Raw genomic sequence first — 19,780 nt, forward strand, 5'->3', positions numbered from 1 at the left:
AGTTTTATTTATAATCATGATAATATCATATAATTAAAATTAATTTCATGGATGTTTATATAGCCTTCGAAAAAAAACTAACATAATATATTTTTACAGAAAATATATTTTTTATTCCTAAACTTGCCTTCGGAAAAAAAAATTGTGCAAACTTTTTTGTTTTGACACAATCCCTTTTACACGGAAAGCGTATATGTGATCATGATTTATTATTCCACGTTGGCCACGCATGCGTTGAAGGAAATATGGCTACCGAAAGAGATGTTGACGAACTCTTCGAGATAAAAACAGCATTATACACGGGAAACTACCAACACTGCATTAATGAATGTCACAAATTACGGGTAACCCATTTTATTTATTTTTCTAATTCCACTGAAACGCTCAATTTTCTATCAGAACGGAGATAAAATGTGTTGACAGATGACATTTGATGATATGCTTCCTATTTATTGTACAGTCAAGATTATAAGGTAGAAATTTAGTTACCAAGAAAGCATTTTGACACACCACTGAGTGTTAATTATGTGGAGAGAATAGAAAATGATTTTGATGTTCATGTCTTTGGTTTTATTTGTTGATACCAGTAAATTCTAAGTACATAAGTTGAGCATGGTTTACTAACCAGATGGGAAGAAGCTGTAATGCAAGTCTTTGAAAGCATAATTTAAGGGGCTTGTGTAGAAAGAAAAAATATTTAAAAAATGGGTATCTTGGAGAAAAAATTATCAGCAAATTTATTATTTAAAACCGTTAAACTAGACATGTGTGGCAATATGTTATCCTTTATTATAGATGATTTTTTTTTAAGACCTCACCTAAGGTTTAATTCTAATTTTACACCTACATATACATAAAAAAAAATTGTTGATTTATCACATAATGTTAAAAATCAACAACTCTTTGTCTTCTTCAGAAAGTATATGGCTATACTCATTTCAGTTGTCAAACCCCGAGCTGAAAACAGCTAAAGATGTCATTATGTACAGAGCTTATTTGGCTCAAAGAAAATATGGTGTTGTTCTGGATGAAATCAATTCCTCCCACCCACCCGAGCTGCAGGCAGTGAAGATGTTTGCTGATTATTTGTCCAATGAAAACAAAAGGTGACTATTTCAGCTTCTAAATCTTTTTGATAGGTTTTTAAAATCTTTTACATAAAAGCAGAGATAAATGTGTGAAGAGCAACTGTAAAAGAAAGGTCATAAATGGATATCCCAGTTTAGTAAAATTGTTTCATTGTCATTCCTAGAACCTCCATTGTGAGAGATTTAGACCAAAAGATGAGTGGCAGTGTTGACGTTTCAAACAGCACATTCCTCGTCATGGCAGCATCAATTTACAACCATGAACAAGTAAGCGGAGCTCACTCCTTGTTGTAATTTGATATTGTTATATTTGTGAATTCTCTCAGACGTTCACTATGAGGGATTCTTCTTTTATTATAGAACAGTGATGCTGCACTAAGAGCCCTACACCAGTCGGATGCTTTGGAATGGTAAGATGATAATTTCAACACAAAAAATTTTTGTCATTACATGAGTGGGAATACTTTAACAATTTTATTTTAATTTGAGTAATAAACAAACGATTTTCTTCACAAACTTAATCCAATTGATAATTCTGCTCATAGATTAAAAAAAACTTTCAATTGTCCATGTCATCATGCATATTTTATTTGTTCTTGGATACATTCCAAAGAATAATACCAGTACATCTCTGTTTATTTTCAGCATTGCTTTATCTATCCAGATTTTACTTAAACTGGACAGAGTTGATCTTGCAAGGTAATTAATGCAGATGATTTTATATATACCTATATATATACCTACATGTAACAAGTTAATGTTTATTATATTGTTTATGCCTCATTCCTCATTGGCAAATGTATGTGTGCCTAAGACAATTTTTTTTCAAAAAGATGATTATTTACTCCAGGAAAATGTTTAAACTAAACATTTCTGTAAATTACCAGTAGATAATGATATAAAAATTCCAAATAAAATTGCTTTATAATAATTCAGTGGTTCATTTTTCAGGAAGGAACTAAAGAGAATGCAGGAGATAGATGAGGATAGCATTCTCACACAGCTGGCCCAGGCCTGGTTTAACTTGTCTGTGGTGAGTTCCCATCACCCTTTGTTTACTAATCATCACGGCAGTGTTGAAATGATAACAGGGTCCTACATTGACTGTAGTGGTTGTCGCATTTACTGTCTAGTATTTCATGTAATATGAGTACCATATTTTAATACAATGCACAACACAATTGAAATGATGATGTTTAACTAAAAATGGCTATTATTTTTTATTTTGTGTCGTGCATTTTCTATTTCACAGTTTTGATAAGTAGAATAAGAATAATTTTTCATCAAAATATCATATTGTTTTCAAATATCATTTTGATGATTTGTTGAAAGGTTTTTAGAAATCCATGTTGTTTTATAATGGCATCTAGATATGACTTTGTAAGTACATTTAGTAGTGGTCAAAATCATTCTTAACAAAAATTTGCATTAATGACATTTCCTTTATGTTGTAGGGAGGAGAGAAGTATCAGGATGCCTACTACATTTTCCAAGAGATGGCCGATAAACACAACTCTACCCCTCTCCTGCTGAATGGCCAGGCAGCCTGTTACATGGCCCAGGGCAAATTTGATGATGCTGAATCTGTGCTACAGGAGGCCATAGATAAGGTAGTATTTGATTGACATGGAGATATTAGTTATAGCCCATGAACCATAATTCTAACATCAAAGTTTATTTTAAAGCATTTAAAAAGTTATAATAGTTGGATTGATACAGATTATTGTATTTTCTGAAATATATTTTATGCAAAACACTTTGAATTTTTATATGCTAGTATTCTTAAAATAGCTGCTACAAATTCTATTTATAGTGAAAATTTCTTTATTTTTAGGACTCCAATAATCCAGAGACTCTGGTAAACATGATAGTCCTTACACAACATATTGGGAAACCACCAGAGGTAAGTAATACTTATTTCACTAAATTACATGCACATGTCGAAAGCAGTCTTATGGTACTAGCTAACCATGACTAACAAGAAATTTATCCCAGTTTGTATTCCATACAACCCCGAAATCTAGGGAATTGTAACCCAGGTAAATTTCATACAACCGTGATTAGACCTTGATAATTAATTTCCTATTTTCAGTTGATTTACATTGTCTGACCATGATTTCAGATGACAAGTTCTGTAGTTCTCAACTAATAGTCACATAAATTAAAAAAAAACCCTATTAAACTATTTTCAAGTTATGTGTATGATTTACACATTTAGTCGATGTTAGTAGAAAAACTATCATATTGTTTTGACATAATATTTATCTCCGACATCAGCAGAATGATAAGTAATTACACAGGGCTAGTTAACTTAACAAAATTAGTCTATTTAGTTACAAAGAAAGTAAAGTATATTTCTCATGTGTGAATAAAACATTGAAATAAACAAGTTTTATTGTTGCAAGGAAATATGTTGATATTTCTTTGATTTAAGTTATTAAGAGAATAAGTCAAATTGAAAAAAAAAAACCTTGAAATTCTGTTTAACTTCAAAATATGATTATACCATTCATATTCATGCAAACACTCCATTAAAATTAGAATAAAATCTACATAAACAATATTTTTTAATTTGAACAAAAACAACAAGATTCTTCATTGAATGCTGATAATGATATTAACTTTAAATATATGTACAATAATCATTATATATTTGAAAGTTAAAACTTTGAGCACACTGTTTGATGTTTCCCTGGTTCTGTGTTGATAAATATACATGTATCTTCCACTTTTATGTTGATAGGTCAGTAATAGATATGTGTCCCAGCTGAAGGACTCTCATCGGAATCATCCATTTGTCAGAGACTATTTACAAAAGGTAGGGTGGAAAATTGTCTTAACTTATTTTTGTAATTTATCAGTGATTTTGTCATGTCCAACAAAAAAAACCCCCAAACCCAAAGCTAAAAAATATCATGCAAAAGGGGAATTGTACACAGTTTTTGTCAATAGGTTAATGTGAATAATTCATCAATAACCCTTCTGTTTAATGTGAATTCTTTTGATTTCTTTGTAGGAGAGTGACTTTGATAGGATATCTCGCAACTACACCCCCTCAGTAACAGCCTAATAGACACAGACAGTGTATCATCATTTTCATGTCTTTTTAGTATCTCTTTGAATGTGGACATTGTGTACATTTGTACTGACTCTAATTTTATGACTGGGAAGGATCAATATTGTATAAATATTTATTAAACTTGAAAAAACTTGTTTTCTTATATTAACTTGAGTTTTTGTTCTGAAAGAATGATGTGAAATACAGCCTCTTAGTAAATTGACCAAAATGAAATTTTAAAGAATTTCCTTTTCATTTTTCATGTACAATGTACGTCAGCTTTCAAATAATTATATAAATCTATGGATTGGTTGAAACATACAGCAACCTAATCAATGTCGCGGACTGCACGAAATAATCATGATGTCGGACTCAAATTCCCGTAGGAGACGATTTGATTGTTTCTTTTATCTAACGTACTGAAATACACTTATAATAGCCTTGTAGTTTTTACAATCAGTTAATTAATTTGTTTAAAAAAATGTAAATATAAACAATAAAATGCTTTCGTTGATGATTCATGCGGGTTTTGAAGTTAACGATCATGAAGAAAAAAATTACAGAATTTAACGCTTCGCGTCATTGACAGTGGTTTTCCGGTTGTCAATTTCAATTGTTATACTTTCATGTTAAATACTGAAATCTGATTGGTTAAGACGCAGTTAATATTTACTATTACCCTCAGCGTTAGCAACGCACTTGGCAACGGGTAACATTAAAAAATGTTACATGCGCGAAAATTATGCGCGTACGGTTCGCTGTAGAATTCACGTTATTCCCATATAAAAGCAGTAAAATTTTCTTAAATTATTTTAAAAAGACATTCAGTATAACAAAATAAATAGTGCCTGTTTGGGAGGATAACAGTTGAAATTGACACCCCTCGAAAACCATTGTCAACCTCCGCTTCGCGTCGGTTGACAATGGTTTTCTCGGGGTGTCAATTTCAACTGTTACCCTCCCAAACAGGCACTATTTATATAATGTTACCCTCCCAACAGGCACTATTTATATAAATGTTACTTACCAGTACTGCGCATGTCACGTGACATCCATTTCGGTAAGAATGTTTGATGTGACTATATATACCAATAACATAATAATATTGATTTATAACACTAAATTATTTGAATGTATATTCATGACTGACAAGTTCTCCTTAGAACTACTGATTGTATTAACAAGTGTAATGTAAATGTTTCTTGCCTGATCTGCATACTTTCTTCATATATGAGCTGGTCCTATAATATCGCGGTAGTTAAATCATTTTGTCAAAAAATCTATCAATACGGAAATATTTCCAGAAACTAATGTTATTGTGAGTTTCCTTTATTATATTCCTCAGTGATGTTCAGCATGTCTCTGTTTTCTATGTGTAAAAATATCCCGACGTCAAATGTCAATTTCAGCGCATGCTACTATACGTAAACAGAAATACAGCGATAGGGTAAAGTGATAAAAAGACGGACGCGATCTGAAGTCGGACAACTTTCATGCCGAATTATTCCCCTTTCTCGATGAATTTTTGTTTTCAGATCAGATCAAATAAACTAGAAAACTGACCTGTCAGGAAGGACCCCGCTATGACAATTATTATAGAGAAGTGAAAAAAAATTTGAATTCCATCCTTTTTATATTAACAATGATGAAAAATAAATGCCCGGCATAAGATGTAAAGAACTGCAATATATAAGGTGGTAAAAAAAAAAAAAACCCACGAAAATTATAAGTAACAACTGTATTTTTAAAGATAATTCCTGAATGTCCAAAAACTCTAAATAGTAACCTTGTATCTGCATAAAACAGGGATAACCTCATGTCTTATAAAAAAAACTAAATTAAATGTGTATTTAAAAAAGATTTAAACAGGTGTTTTATAAAATGCAAGCCTTCAGTGAATGCAAATACATTGTATCACCCAGGGTTGACCTCAACTTCAAAACAAACATCAGTTGCAGACAAAGGTGTTAATTAATCTTCATATGACAGATAGAGATAAGCCTCTAAATTTTCTGCAGCAGGCAAGATAATTAATCCCAGGGGATTAATTGTTCTGCTCTCTCATAATTTCTTCTAAATTTACAATAAGATTTTTTTTCCAGAAATGACAGAATGGAGTTATTATCTGAATACCTGTTAAAATTAACAGCATTAAGGCAGAAAAAAAAATAATTAAAAAATAAAATAGTAAAAAAGGATATCTTAATATATATCTTGATTTTGGAATTCAATAAAATTATCATAAATCATTGTGTATGGTATTTTAACCAAAATAAAGTATGACTATTATATTTTAAATCCATATTTCAAAGAATGTACACAATACTACACATCATTCAAAATTGACCTTAACTTCGAAACAAAGTTCATTTGCAGACACAGGCAGTGCAGTAATTAATCTCAATGTGACAGATAAAGATAAAGCTTAGGATAAATTGCACAGCCTTCCAAGTACATTGTATACAATGGTAACATTCTCAGCAGTTATCTCTCTTTGCCCATTCATTCCTATGCATACTAGTAGTTAAGGAATCTACCCCACCACCCAAGCTCCAAACCAGAAGACATAGAGAACTAAACTTAGCATCAAAATATGTATTTCTGCCTACTGAACTACCATACCAAATTTGAACTTGATTGGGCAACCATAAAAAAAGTTCTTAGAAAAAAAAACCGGAAAATTTGTGGACGGAAGAGTGACAGACGGACAGACAGAAGGACGGACAGAGTGATTACTATAGGGCACCCGCAAATCCTTGCGGGGCCCTAATTATACAAAATATTCCAATTTGTTTGGAGTTATCTTTCTTTGCTCGATATCAAGTTTCTGGTCTCTTATTTGAAGAAGAATTTGGTAAGTTTTTAAAATAACAAACATATTTGCAAAGCTATATTCATTATACAGAAGAACATATATATTCGAAAAACAGTTTCAAACGATAAAATGAAGTTTATTGAATGAAAACATAGTGTTAAATCATTGCTTTATGAGGAGCAATTTTTGGAAATTTAACTTTACAAACACAAGTCATAATTGATATGGTCTCGGACAGTAAAATTCATTAATTTGATCATGAGTCGGAGATGTCCGACTCAATGTCATTTTAGAAAACATGTTAACATCATATAGATCGTTGAAATAATTTATTTTTCCCACGAAATAAAGTAGCCTAAAAGTTTGTTTAAAAAATGTAGAATATGTATATATTATTTGCGCGATCGCGATCGTTTAATTGAATTAATCAACCAAACGACGAATATTTTTACTGGAATTTCTAGATAAAAATTAACAATTTTTATTGGGGATACAAGCCTGTATTTTCTTCGAATCAAGGAAAGTTAAAATAATTCAACATCAAACATTTAAAACAAGACTTTCTAAATATTTCGAAAATTCCAATATTTCCGAAAAATAACAATATTTAATGGAGTTGAAAATCATGAATAGTCGATAAAATTTATTAATATCATGTGGATTCTTATTCTTAAATCAAACGGCAAAAAAATCAAATATCATGTTTTATTTTTTACTAGATCTACCTCAACCATGAAAAACGTTATTGTCAGAAATATATATGCTGTTGGCATGCATCGTTGGGGATCGCACGAGATCCCATTGGAAGTTGTCCATTATTGTAAGTGGGAAGAGGACAACCCTAAGGACAATTGTGCCATAGCCATTTTTAAAGATATTGATTGTACAAGACGGGTCGCATACTTCCAGCGCGAAGACAGTTCTGTGCTTTACAGATTATTCAAAGGTAAATTGATTAATGGTCCTTGTTACCTGAAAGCAAAACAGCATATCAACAAATTTTCCAAAAAGAAAGGACCGATGCAAAACATTTCCTTTGGCTTTAAGTGTAGTGAAAGCAACATAAGTTTGATTAGAGACATCACTGAACACTACGAGAGAGTAGTTTTCTAAAGAAATCAAAGAAAAGAATAAATACACTTTATAGACAATTACAAAATAACCTGAAATATTCTTTAGATTCATGTTTATTCAACGATCTATACGATTATTTGACATGTTGTTGCATTAAATAGATTATTATTGAACCAATCTAGAGTTTTTTTTATTTATTTTATCAGAATAATGCCAGGGCCTAAACAGTATACGGAAGAGGCCATTTCAGCAGCTGTCGCCGATGTCAGAAACAGTAAGCTTTCAATCAGGAAAGCTGCAGCGAAATATAAGGTCCCAAAATCTACCATTAGCGATCGGCTTACAGGGAAGGTCACCGAAGCAAGTAAATGGGGAAGCAAACCAGTCTTGAGTGGAACAGATGAAAACCAAATGATAGACTGTGCTATAAATAGATCACAGATGGGAATCGGCTTTTCAAAGTCTAATTTTTTAAGGTTTGCGGGAGCTATGGCAGAATCAAGGGGTCTACGATTCAAACATGGGAAACCTTCTGCCATGTGGTGGCGCCGATTTAAGGCCAGACACGACACATTTTCGCTAAGGTCCCCAGAAGCAACCGCATCCGTGCGACAAGATGCCATGACAAGACAACGCATGGCTCGCTATTTCCATGAGCTTGGAAACATCATCCAGTCCCCAAACCTTAAAGATCATCCTTCGCGGATTTGGAATACGGATGAGACGGGGATAACTATGTCCCACAAACCTAATAAAGTTTTGGCCAAGAAAGGGGCAAAAACGGCTCATGGGAAGGTGTCCATGTCTCGAGAACTAATTACCGTCATTGCATGCGGGAATGCAAATGGTGATAACCTTCCACCTCACTTTGTAATTCCCGGAAAAACAAAAAGGAAGTTGGAAGGTTATGACTTAGAGGCAATAGTAGAAGACGGGTCGTCTTTGAGAGGATCCAACTTCTCAGTATCATATTCAGGGTGGACCAAAGATGGCATCGCTAGGCTTTGGTTTACCGACACTTTCCTAAAAAACATAGGTCTAGCTCGGCCACAAGTTCTAATTTGTGACGGCCACGGTTCACACAATAATGTAGAGTTAGTTGAATTGGCAAAGCAGAACAATATAATTGTCGTTGAACTTCCCAGTCATACAAGTAACTGGACCCAACCGTTTGACAGAACGGTCTTTAAATCGCTTAAAAGTCACTGGTACACTGTCATTGACAACTTCACCAAAGGAACGGGTGTGGCTGTCGGTCATAGGCAATTTCTTCGCCTGTTCAATGTCGCATGGGGAGCAGCCCTTACTCCTGCGACAATAAAAAATGGGTTTGCTTCAACGGGCATTTATCCATTTAACCCGAGTGCTATACCAAATGAAGCCTTTTGTCCCAGTGAAATTAGTGTTCCAAGGGTGGAAACGGCATCATCCCCACCAAGTAGCGCAAATTCTAGCACTTTTAATCTTTTGTTACCATCCAGTTCTCCCTCAGTTTCAGTTCAAAACCTGTCTGTTCAGTCTGTTTCTTCTGTAGACCACCTCCCGAGGTTATCACGAGCGTTTCTTTAAACCCTCTCTCTGAGACCATATCGTCTGTGTCTCTTTCACTTCCTTTGAATGTTGAAGGGGAAGTTACATTACCGTTATTATACGACCCGCTTGAAGGGTTGCTTGTAAACTCCGATTTAACCAGTCTCGAAGTAGACAATGTTCAAGGTCTTGATACTAGCTCATGTAGTAAATGTTCCCCGCATGAGGCACTCGAAGTCATTGAGAGCGCATTGTCTTCAGAGCAAAAGTTGCAATTTAATGCAGCACTCTTGTCTGGAATAAATACAAGGTTGAACAATGATCCGCTGTACCAGAGCTGGAAACATTATACCCAGCAAGTCCATCAATTTTCTGGCAAAGTTAATACTTCATCTTTACTTAACTCCCCTCCTATATCTGCAAACATTCAGGTACCGACCACTTCACTTCCTGTCTCAAGTGACTCTTCTGCTTTTTCTATTGCAAACAAAATGTATCCACTGCCTTCTCGTCCACCTGTAAAGAAAACAAAGAAGACAGAGTACTTTGTTATTACTGCCGACGAAGTTATTCACCAGAAAAAGGAAGCAGCAGCGTTTAAAATTAAACAAGAAGAAATTAAACAACAAAAACGCTTAGAGCGTGAAAGAAAACGTTCCGAGAAAATTATTAAAAAAGCAACCAAAACGAATCCAAAAAAGGGACACACTGAACTTCAAGACTTACTTTGAAAGTTCCAAGCAAACAATTGAAATAACATTATTTTGAAAATGTATCAATCGCAGCTCAATGACAATAAATAGTTTTACTGATGACGTTGGTTTTGCTGAAATATATATCCAATAAACTACACTTAAGTTTGAATAAATATCCATAATGTATTTAAAACATACCTAAACAATATTACAACCAAGTCCATAAAATTTCAGAGTTTCGTCTTGAATGGTGAACTTTTACAGACAAATGCCCCTTGCGTACGCGCTGAACTTTAAGCACAAAAAAAAAAATGAATACAAAATCCTAAATTGTTATACTATTAGAGCTCGTTTTAAAAAAAACGTCGATTTTCCCAATGCACTTGGTGACAAATGATGTTTACATATTGTTTTCCTGAATACTGTACTTACATGTACATTTACTTTCATCTCTCTCTCTCTCGTCACGAGCAACTCTCACTAAGTGGTAAAATCGACGGTATTTTTAAACGAGCTCTAAAGGATCTTCAATTAAATTTACTCTTATATAGTCCTGATCTATCGAAATGAATGATTTGGATTCCCCTTTTATCAGTCAATTCATGCTGTTACTCCCATCCCAAACGCTCATTCCGAATTTTTTACTCTATATACATGTACGTTTTCGCTTATAAACCTTGATTTAAGGAAAAATTAATGTTACCTGTAAAAAATAACTTATATATCAATGATCTTCCTGGATTATTTTGATGAAATGTGTACATATGTGCATTGAAAAATTACCGTCAGCCGTATTTTATGAATGTCCGACTCAATATCAAATGTGTCCGACTCACGAACGAATTTTATTGTTAGAAGTTTCTCGCTAACGAATGTTTTGTAAGGTAAAATACCGAGGGGATCCAGGCAATCTATGATAGACAATTTCGAGATCTTTCGGACAACCCCCCTGAAACACACATGAGTGTGTGCAATAGTATATGATCTGCATAACTCTAATAAAACGAATGGTGTCCGACTCGCGATCACTTTACCCTACCATAGAACCCGCGATATAAAACGAGACAAGTAGCCTGGTTCCCGAGGGCTTCCGAAGTGCAAGCACGAAGAATTTGCTGGCTTCAAACCATATGTATACGAAATGAGACAGGAATTTATTCCTGGTGATTATGATGTGACCAGGAAACATTCTGTTGTCCCACTACCAGTATTGTCAAAAAATGAACAGTGCTACACAGATGTCATACAGATCTTGGATTCATAAGAAGAAACTGTTGCAGAAATATTCAAGGCCAGTGGCAAAGTATTTGACGGCAAAACAAAAGTGCACATTGGTGGCGATCAACTCACCAGAGAACGCTTTTCCGGTGCGAAGAGACTTCGGAAAGATGCCATTACTGAGGAGGAACGGTTCGAGCATCTATTCATATTACTTTCGAGCTCTTTCATTTACAAATGACCCTATTAACGATGTTTTACAAACTTTTATACAGAAAAGACAGCTTTGAGAAAGGAACACTCCATGGAGAGAAAATACGGCTGTCTAGGACTGAGGCAAATGGTGACGATGTCAAGAATCACTTTGACCATTGCAAAGAACTTGCAGTTTCTTTTATAGACAGTTACATAGTGTCTGCAGCTCTGGAATATTTTGGGATGGACAAGTTGGATTCTGTGCCAACCAAAAATGTTATACTAAGTTCAGATGAATCAAGTGAATATGAGAAGAAGATGTCTCTTGTTCATTCATTAGAAAAATTTATTGATGCATACATAATAAAAGATTCAAAAGCTTTACTTCAGGAACAAACATTGCCACTACAGTTTATCCAAATACAAGTATAAATGCCAGACGGAAGTCCACTGAATATTCAGGTGCCCCTTTCAACAACGTCTGAGAAAATGCAAGCTTCATCAGATCATATCATGAACTATGGACTTCGAATTTTAGAACTAGGACTTGCATTTAAAGCCCTGCAAAGCAATGTCAAAATTCCAAATAGGGACAGGTTTATGCCATTGATGAAGTACTTGATGTGTATTCTAAAGGGCCACAATAATAATTCCAAGTATGCACTTGAAATTTTGCGTTTCATAGTCCATCAGCAATGCACAATGGATGAGAAAACAGCACATCAATCTTTCTGTGGTCTCGTTGTCAACAACTAAGGAGAATTTGATTCTTCAATTCCAGCAGACCTTCAGATGGAACATATTGTGCGACTCATTAAAGGTCACTTAAAAGCTGTTTATTCAAACTAAACGGACACTGCCATAGCAAAGAGAACAGCTGCTTTTGCTGGCATGAAAAATATATCAGCATCTTTTGATGATACCTCAAGAGTTATTATACGTTCTCAGAAGCACATAATTGTATCGTCACACTCTGATGAATGCATGACCATCAATGACTTACAGAAACTTAAACCATTTGACCATAAAGATGGACGCAAGTTACCTTCATTCCATAAACCTGTACAAAGTCCACTGAGTCATCTGAATATGCAGAAATTGAAGTCATGGATTCGAGAACATCAATACAACCTTCATCAAGAAGTAGGAAATTAAGGTAAGACATTATGCAAAATTGAAATAAAACATTGATCCATAAAATGTCATTATAAAGAAAAAAAGTTTATTCAAGTCATTACAAAACATTGTTTATGTCAAGGTCAAATCAGTGACCTGCTTTACTATGCAGCATAACGATTGAGCAACTGATGAGGAAATTTGAAAGTCTTTGGTCAGTTCCTCCTCTGTTAGGTATAGTTTAGGAAAGCGGACCAATTGTTCAATACATTCTGAACTTACTTCCTCGCCCAGATCTGATGATGTGACGTAGGAAGATAATGCAGATCTGAGAGCAGACTTGTCTATCTCAGAATTCATTTCAGCTAAACCAGAAGTGGGGTGAGAATTTTGGCATATATCGCAACAGTTTTGAACAGTTGCAGTAGATTCTGTAAATCCAAAATGAGAGTTTAATAACACTCGCCTGCAAAGTGTGTCATTCCTGCAATAATCCCTAATTTCCTTTGAAATGGTTGGACGCCCAAGGCGTATGTATGCTGTAAATTTAAGATTCACTGATTGAAATGCAATATCATTTCATGTTTAAAAATTTGTAAGTAACAGGACCAAAGTTATTTCTCGTGTCACAGCAATGTTTATTTATTATCATAATTTAAATAAAACTGTAATTGTTGAACTTCAAAAATCAAACTTCAATACATGTATTTCAAAGCTTTTTATCGGTTCTTATCTAGGTTACTTGTAGTGCATAAAATATACCTTCCAGATTTTTGGGAGGACCAGCATGAATCACCTGACTTACATAACGCAGGTCTGCCCCCATCCCCAGTGCAACTGTAGCTATGACTACTCTCAGGGGACTATCTTGTGGATTCTTTGGCAGATTTTTAAAGATGATATCCTTCAGCTGAAATTTATTTTATTAGCAGATAATTTAAAAAATTTTGAAACTTGAGAAAAGAAATCCAAGGATAGATACAATTTTGAGAGGCTACCAATTTTTGTAGAAAATATCACCATATACTACATAAACTTGAACATCAATGTTTTAGGGTTTTCAATAACTTTTCTATTAATTTGAAAACAAACCAAGTCTTACCAATTGCAAGATACATGTAACAGAGAAATTGAATTACTTTATGCTTGTACATGTATCATTTATTCAGTTAGAATGCATGTATTTTTTAGTTTGTTTTCTGTTTTAAAAATATAAAACTTTATGTAGTTTTGAGACAATATTCACACCTCATTTCTTTTTTCCAAGGCAGAGTGGAACGTTACGACTCTCAAATTGTCTGCTGACTGTCCATCATCACCATACATGCTGTCTCTGAGAATTCTCTCAGCCAGTTCAAAACCGTATCCCACCCAATCCATGTTTCCACAGCAATAAATTAATGTGAGTGGATAATCTTGCGGGTTTCTTTTAAGTTCATAAAACATCGACTCAAACACATAGTCATAAGCTTCTTTCACAGATTTGTTTTTACCAACACCAGGTCTGTTTTTTACAATAAGTCTAATGTTTTCTTTGGTTGGAATTGTAATAATTGACTCGTAACGGGTCATCAGCAGGTGCTGAGCCAGCACTTGAGCATCTGGGACAACTGCTCTCAACTGCTTTATTTCTTTGAAAATGGGACGAAATCCCCCCCCCCCCCACCAGTCGAGAATACAATGGGCCTCATCAACAACAATATAGGATTTCTTATTACAGGAGCGGATTGCTTGATACACAGCTTTGTTGCCTATGATATTTTCAGGGTGTGAGAATATGTACAGAAACTCCCTGATGCAATTTTGTCAATATCACTTTCATTCATCTTGTTTTTCAAACAAATGCTGGTGTTTTTACCTAGTTTGGTTAGTTGCTGATCAATTATGATGTTGAGTGGCTCAATAACTAAGGCATCAAGCTTAGTTTGGTTTCTGTATGCTATTGGCAAAGTTGATATATTAAACTTTTTTCATAGCCAGTTGGCAGCATACAAACAACATCCATCTGATCTTGAACCAGGAGTTTAATTGCTTCCTTCTGTTTTGATTTAAGGCATTCAATATTGCAGTTGAAAGAGTTATTATATGTGTTGAGAATTGACTTTTCATGAGAGTTTTCATCAACCTGGAAATAAATAAATAACAACATAAATCTGCCAACCTAATGTATAAATTTCATTTTGATACATAAAATCATACCATTAAGATATAATGAAAATAACTTTCTTGTAAGGATATTTTGGTAAGAAAGAAGATTTTTCAGGTTAATTAGAAGAATATTCACTATATTCCAACACATGTATTATTAGTTCAGAATATTGTTATAAAGAATAGAATGACAACACACTAGATTTTGATGAATATACTATAGCGATTTTGATTTGGTTGACATGAAATGATATGTTGACATGAAATGATTTATTCAGTATTTATGACTATATTTATATTGAAATGTTTGTGCACACTGAAAGACTACTATCCGTTTCTTCAAATGACAGCCAACAAAAGGGATCGAACCTGTTCCTCTATCGTACAGATACGACAGTGTGCACCAATACACCATGTTGGCTTATGCAAGGAACGGGTAGTCTAAATAGTATATAATGTATGGTAGATACTGGTTATATAGTGTGTCAGATGTACATGCATGCTAGCTGTAGTATGATATTCCTAGTTAGTCGCACAGAGGAAATCTGATAAGTACTGAGCAATGTTTATAAATCTAGCTTTTTAATCTGGTTTGTTAAATATCAATCATTTACATGGGTGGAATGATCATAAATATAATTCTTTACAAGAGAGTCATAAACCTATTTGAGGAAATTCGAACTGAAATATTGTGTGTTCAGAATAGAAAAACCCGGTGCGTGTCATCTGTAAAACTAAGCATAAATCTTCCTCACCAACCCAATACAATTCATTATTGTTATAAAAAGCGAAGTGACACGGTTAAAATTCATGTAACATTGGTGGAAAAAAATCGAGCGGACGAACTGCTAACATGCCCCAAAATAAAGGTATAAAAATTGGATAAAGCAAGCGTGTCACTTAAAAAACAAAGCACCATACATTTCTTCAGGTCTATTTCTGTCAAATAATGTAAGCAAATCAAAAGTGACACAGCTATATAAAACATGACAAGCTCATTTACGTACATTCCCGTTACTTACCATAGAGTCCGCCATGTTGGATTTTGTCTACTGGAAGAATCCATTCGACAGTGAGTGCCTGGCCTTCGTGCTTGCACTTCGGGAACCAGGCTATGAAACAAGTATACATATCCTGTTACTGCAATTAGTCATATCTATGCTGGTACTGCAGTTAGTCATACCTGATCTGACGTCATCAGTTTTTGAGCTCAATATTTTTGTGTGTAGAGCCCGTGAACTTATGTGAGGCGGGCTCATGTCTACGATCATTTTGTACTGAATGTACTTTTCACTGGAGGAAACTACTTAATTGTAAATCGTCATACGTCATATGTCATACGTCTATTGATTCATCTATCGTCTTACATGTTTTGTCACCCTCCAAAATAAAATACAGACGCATTTACAAAAGTTTCCTCATTTCACTGGCCAGTACAAAATATTTACAATTAAGTAGATGATGGAGGAGGATGGAGGGTGAAAAGATAGAACAGTGCCGTAGGAGTGAACGAAGTAGGAAATTGACTCAAAAAGGTGCTGAATTTACCCTGGAAAGTAAAAGTAAAAACCGAGAAAGGTGTTTCAAAATACTGTTGACACTTAAAGACAACTTACAGAAATTATTATTATCATCAGAGGATAAAGAAACGATTAGAAGAGCGTATAGCGAATGGCTCGATAAATACGAAGAATTTCTAGTGTCTCAGGATGAAGTACGGGTTTGGCTTTCTCCCAGTGATCAGGTCCCTGATGAAGAAAGATTCCAAAAGAGGGATGAATACCTTATGGATTTGAAAAGTTCTGTAGAGGACTGGTTTACGAAACATTCAGAAAGTGTTGTGATTGATAACAATTCCGTGAGTTCTAGTGCAAGTCGCAAGAGCAGTTATTCGCAAGCGAAGTTGGAGGAAAGTCAGAGAAAAGCGGAATTGGAGGCCAGAACGGCATCATTTCAGGAGAAAAAACAGATAGAAGAGGCCAAATGACAGTTGAAATTGAAGGAAGAAGAACTGGATATAAAGACAGCCTTAAAAATATGTGATGAGAGAACTAAAATAATCGAACAACTTGAAAAAAACGATCTGGAAGTGGGACGTCTGTCAGAGGCCGCGGGTGACATTCATCTGCCTTTATCAACAGTGACAACATCAATACAGGATCCCATCATGCATGTGTCTACATCTATAAAGCAGTCAAAGTTGAGTCCATATGCACCGGTGTTTTCGTCCGTTCCAAGACCATTACCAACATGTGAAACAGTTAACCAAATTAACAGATCTACATGTACAATGACACCTGGTACACCATATGTGCCAACAATAACACGCCACAGTACACCATATGTGCCTGTTTCAAATTATGCAACAAGTCGTCAACCACAGAGTCAAGTTTTTTCTCATCTGTCAGAGCCAACATTTACAACTACAGAAAATCACCACAACACAGATGATCTATTTACAGTTGCAAGAGAGCTCAACAAACGTAAAGCTGACATTCAAAAGTTTGAAGGAAATCCAATGGACTACCAAAGATTTATCCGACAGTTCAACACCAAAGTGTGCGCTAACACCAGTTCATATGAAGAGCGCTTGAATTTTCTTCAATTTACCAGTGGTGAAGCTAACAGAATAGTAACTGGATATTCACATTTGGATGCAGAGAGAGGATACCTACAAGCTTTAGATGAACTTAAGGATCGATATGGTGATCCGGATGTTGTGGCTCATACTTACGTCAAGAAGGCATTGGATTGGCCAGCAATTAAACCAGACAATTCGAAGGCATTAAACCTTTATGCAATATTCTTAACCGAATGTCAATTTGCTGTGAATAACGTAAACAGTGCTCGAGTTCTTGAATACTCAGAAAATATGAAACTTCTAATTAGGAAATTACCATTCTATTTACAAGAAAAGTGGCGAAATGTGGTGTATGAGCTTAAAGACACAAAAGAAGCTGTGACATTTCAAAACGTGGTAAACTTTGTCCGCAAAGAAGCTAAAAAGGCGAATGACCCAATCTATCGAAAAGAAGTCATGAATTCGAGTTCAATTGCACCAAAACGACAGAATGAAAAAGTGAACACATTTTCAAGACCGAGCCGGAACTTTGCTACAAAAACTATGGAGTCCCATTCATCCACAGAAAATCACACAGCTGCTGTTCAATACAAACCAAAATTTTGTGCTTTTGTGAAACCATGCATCTATTGTGAAGGTTCGTCACATTCCTTGGAAGAGTGCAAGAACATTATGCAACTTCCTCTGAAAGATAGATATGCAGTTTTAAAAATGAAAGGACTGTGCTTTTCTTGTTTAAAATCTGGACACCAGAAGGGAGTTTGTCAACGCAAGTCGTATTGTATTCATAGTAAGAGATGTCATCCTTCTATACTCCACTTGGATCCTCGACAGAGCTTTGAACCTCCGGACCAGAACAACAACAGATTATCTGTACCTTCAGCATCTGTGTCTTCGGCAGCGCATATGGGGGCTGGGGAACTTGTTAGGCAAGCGCTTCCAATTATACCAGTGCGACTGAAATCAAGAAACAGTGACAAATACATTTATACATATGCTTTCTTAGATTCTGGGAGTACAGCAACATTTTGTACAGAGAAAATAGCAAACTTACTTCACGTTGAAGGCAAAAAGACTTTGTTAAATCTGACAACCATGGGAGAACAGAAGACAGAAAATTGTTATATGCTCTCTGGACTTGAAATAACTGACGTGAATGGTGACCATCCAATAAATCTTCCTCCTATTTACACACAACCAGAATTACCTGCGTCCAGGAAAGACATAATTTCACTGGAGGACCTTCAAAGATGGCCGCATTTAAGTGACATTCACATTGACAGAATACCAATAGATAGTGATATCGGTTTGTTAATTGGTGTCAATGTTCCTAAAGCAATGGAACCATGGGACATAATTCCTAGTAAAGACAATGGTCCATTCGCTATGAAGGCTATCCTTGGATGGGTAATCAATGGACCAATCGACACAGTTCCAGAAAATGGCATTTTCAACACATTGGTCACGGTCAATCGCATTGATGCAAGATTAGAAGAACAGATAAGATACCAGTTTAATCATGACTTTTGTGAGCGGGCGATCGATGATGTTCCAGAGCCCTCAAAGGAAGATAAAACTTTCCTAGAATTGGTGAAAAATTCAGTTCATTTTGAGGACGGACATTATATCATTGACTTACCTTTCAAATCTAAAACTGTTCCAATGCCTAACAACAGAAAACAAGCAGAACAGAGACAGAATTTGAAAACAGCATTGAATTTTGTGACAGTTATAAAGCATTTATGGACAAAATTATCAGTGAAGGTTACGCACAACAAGTTCCTACTGAGAACCTACAACAAAATGATGGACGTGTGTGGTATTTGCCGCATCATGGTGTATTTCATCCCAAGAAGAATAAACTGCGTGTTGTGTTCGATTGTGCAGCCAAGTTCAAGGGAACTTCACTAAATGATCAGTTGTTACAAGGCCCTAACTTGACAAACACACTTATTGGAACTCTGATCAGATTTCGGGAGGAAGAGATAGCTGTAATGGGTGATATTGACAGCATGTTCTACCAAGTGCGTGTACCTCTCCAGGATGCTTCATTTCTTCGATTCCTATGGTGGATAGATGGAGATCCTGTGAAAAGTGTAACTGAATACCAAATGGTTGTGCATTTGTTTGGTGCAACATCTTCACCTAGTTGTGCCAACTTTTATCTTCGAAAAACAGCTCATAATTGGAAAGGATATTTCAGTGAAGAGACTGTTAACACCGTTCTCAAAAACTTCTACGTAGATGATTGTCTTTAGTCTG

The 19,780-nt window shown here is 35.1% G+C and overlaps 3 protein-coding genes across 3 annotated transcripts; all 3 read left to right on the forward strand.

Annotated features, from left to right (window-relative positions):
- Positions 1-224: 224 nt before the first annotated feature.
- On the forward strand, positions 225-4,301 carry LOC128176523 (coatomer subunit epsilon-like). The gene is made up of 10 exons (XM_052842931.1): positions 225-344; positions 943-1,106; positions 1,253-1,355; positions 1,449-1,498; positions 1,734-1,787; positions 2,040-2,121; positions 2,543-2,698; positions 2,923-2,991; positions 3,832-3,906; positions 4,105-4,301. The coding sequence occupies exons 1-10, from the start codon at positions 246-248 to the stop codon at positions 4,156-4,158; spliced, it is 906 nt and encodes a 301-aa protein (XP_052698891.1). The 5' UTR covers positions 225-245; the 3' UTR covers positions 4,159-4,301.
- A 3,944-nt stretch (positions 4,302-8,245) lies between these two features.
- LOC128176934 (uncharacterized) lies at positions 8,246-9,604 on the forward strand. The gene has a single exon (XM_052843450.1). The coding sequence runs from the start codon at positions 8,246-8,248 to the stop codon at positions 9,602-9,604; it is 1,359 nt and encodes a 452-aa protein (XP_052699410.1).
- A 7,623-nt stretch (positions 9,605-17,227) lies between these two features.
- LOC128176936 (uncharacterized) lies at positions 17,228-19,511 on the forward strand. The gene has a single exon (XM_052843451.1). The coding sequence runs from the start codon at positions 17,228-17,230 to the stop codon at positions 19,427-19,429; it is 2,202 nt and encodes a 733-aa protein (XP_052699411.1). The 3' UTR covers positions 19,430-19,511.
- The last annotated feature ends 269 nt before the right edge of the window (positions 19,512-19,780 follow it).

The sequence above is a fragment of the Crassostrea angulata genome, chromosome 3 (assembly GCF_025612915.1).
Source record: "Crassostrea angulata isolate pt1a10 chromosome 3, ASM2561291v2, whole genome shotgun sequence".
In the NCBI taxonomy this organism is placed as follows: Eukaryota; Metazoa; Mollusca; class Bivalvia; order Ostreida; family Ostreidae; genus Magallana; species Magallana angulata.

Excerpts from the sequence above, each read along its gene's own strand:
- LOC128176523 (XM_052842931.1), top strand. The coding sequence starts at position 246 with ATGGCTACCGAAAGAGATGTTGACGAACTCTTCGAGATAAAAACAGCA. Across the intron at positions 1,107-1,252 it reads TTGTCCAATGAAAACAAAAG|AACCTCCATTGTGAGAGATT; the intron begins GTGACTATTTCA and ends TGTCATTCCTAG. Across the intron at positions 2,699-2,922 it reads TACAGGAGGCCATAGATAAG|GACTCCAATAATCCAGAGAC; the intron begins GTAGTATTTGAT and ends CTTTATTTTTAG.
- LOC128176934 (XM_052843450.1), top strand. The coding sequence starts at position 8,246 with ATGCCAGGGCCTAAACAGTATACGGAAGAGGCCATTTCAGCAGCTGTC.
- LOC128176936 (XM_052843451.1), top strand. The coding sequence starts at position 17,228 with ATGACACCTGGTACACCATATGTGCCAACAATAACACGCCACAGTACA.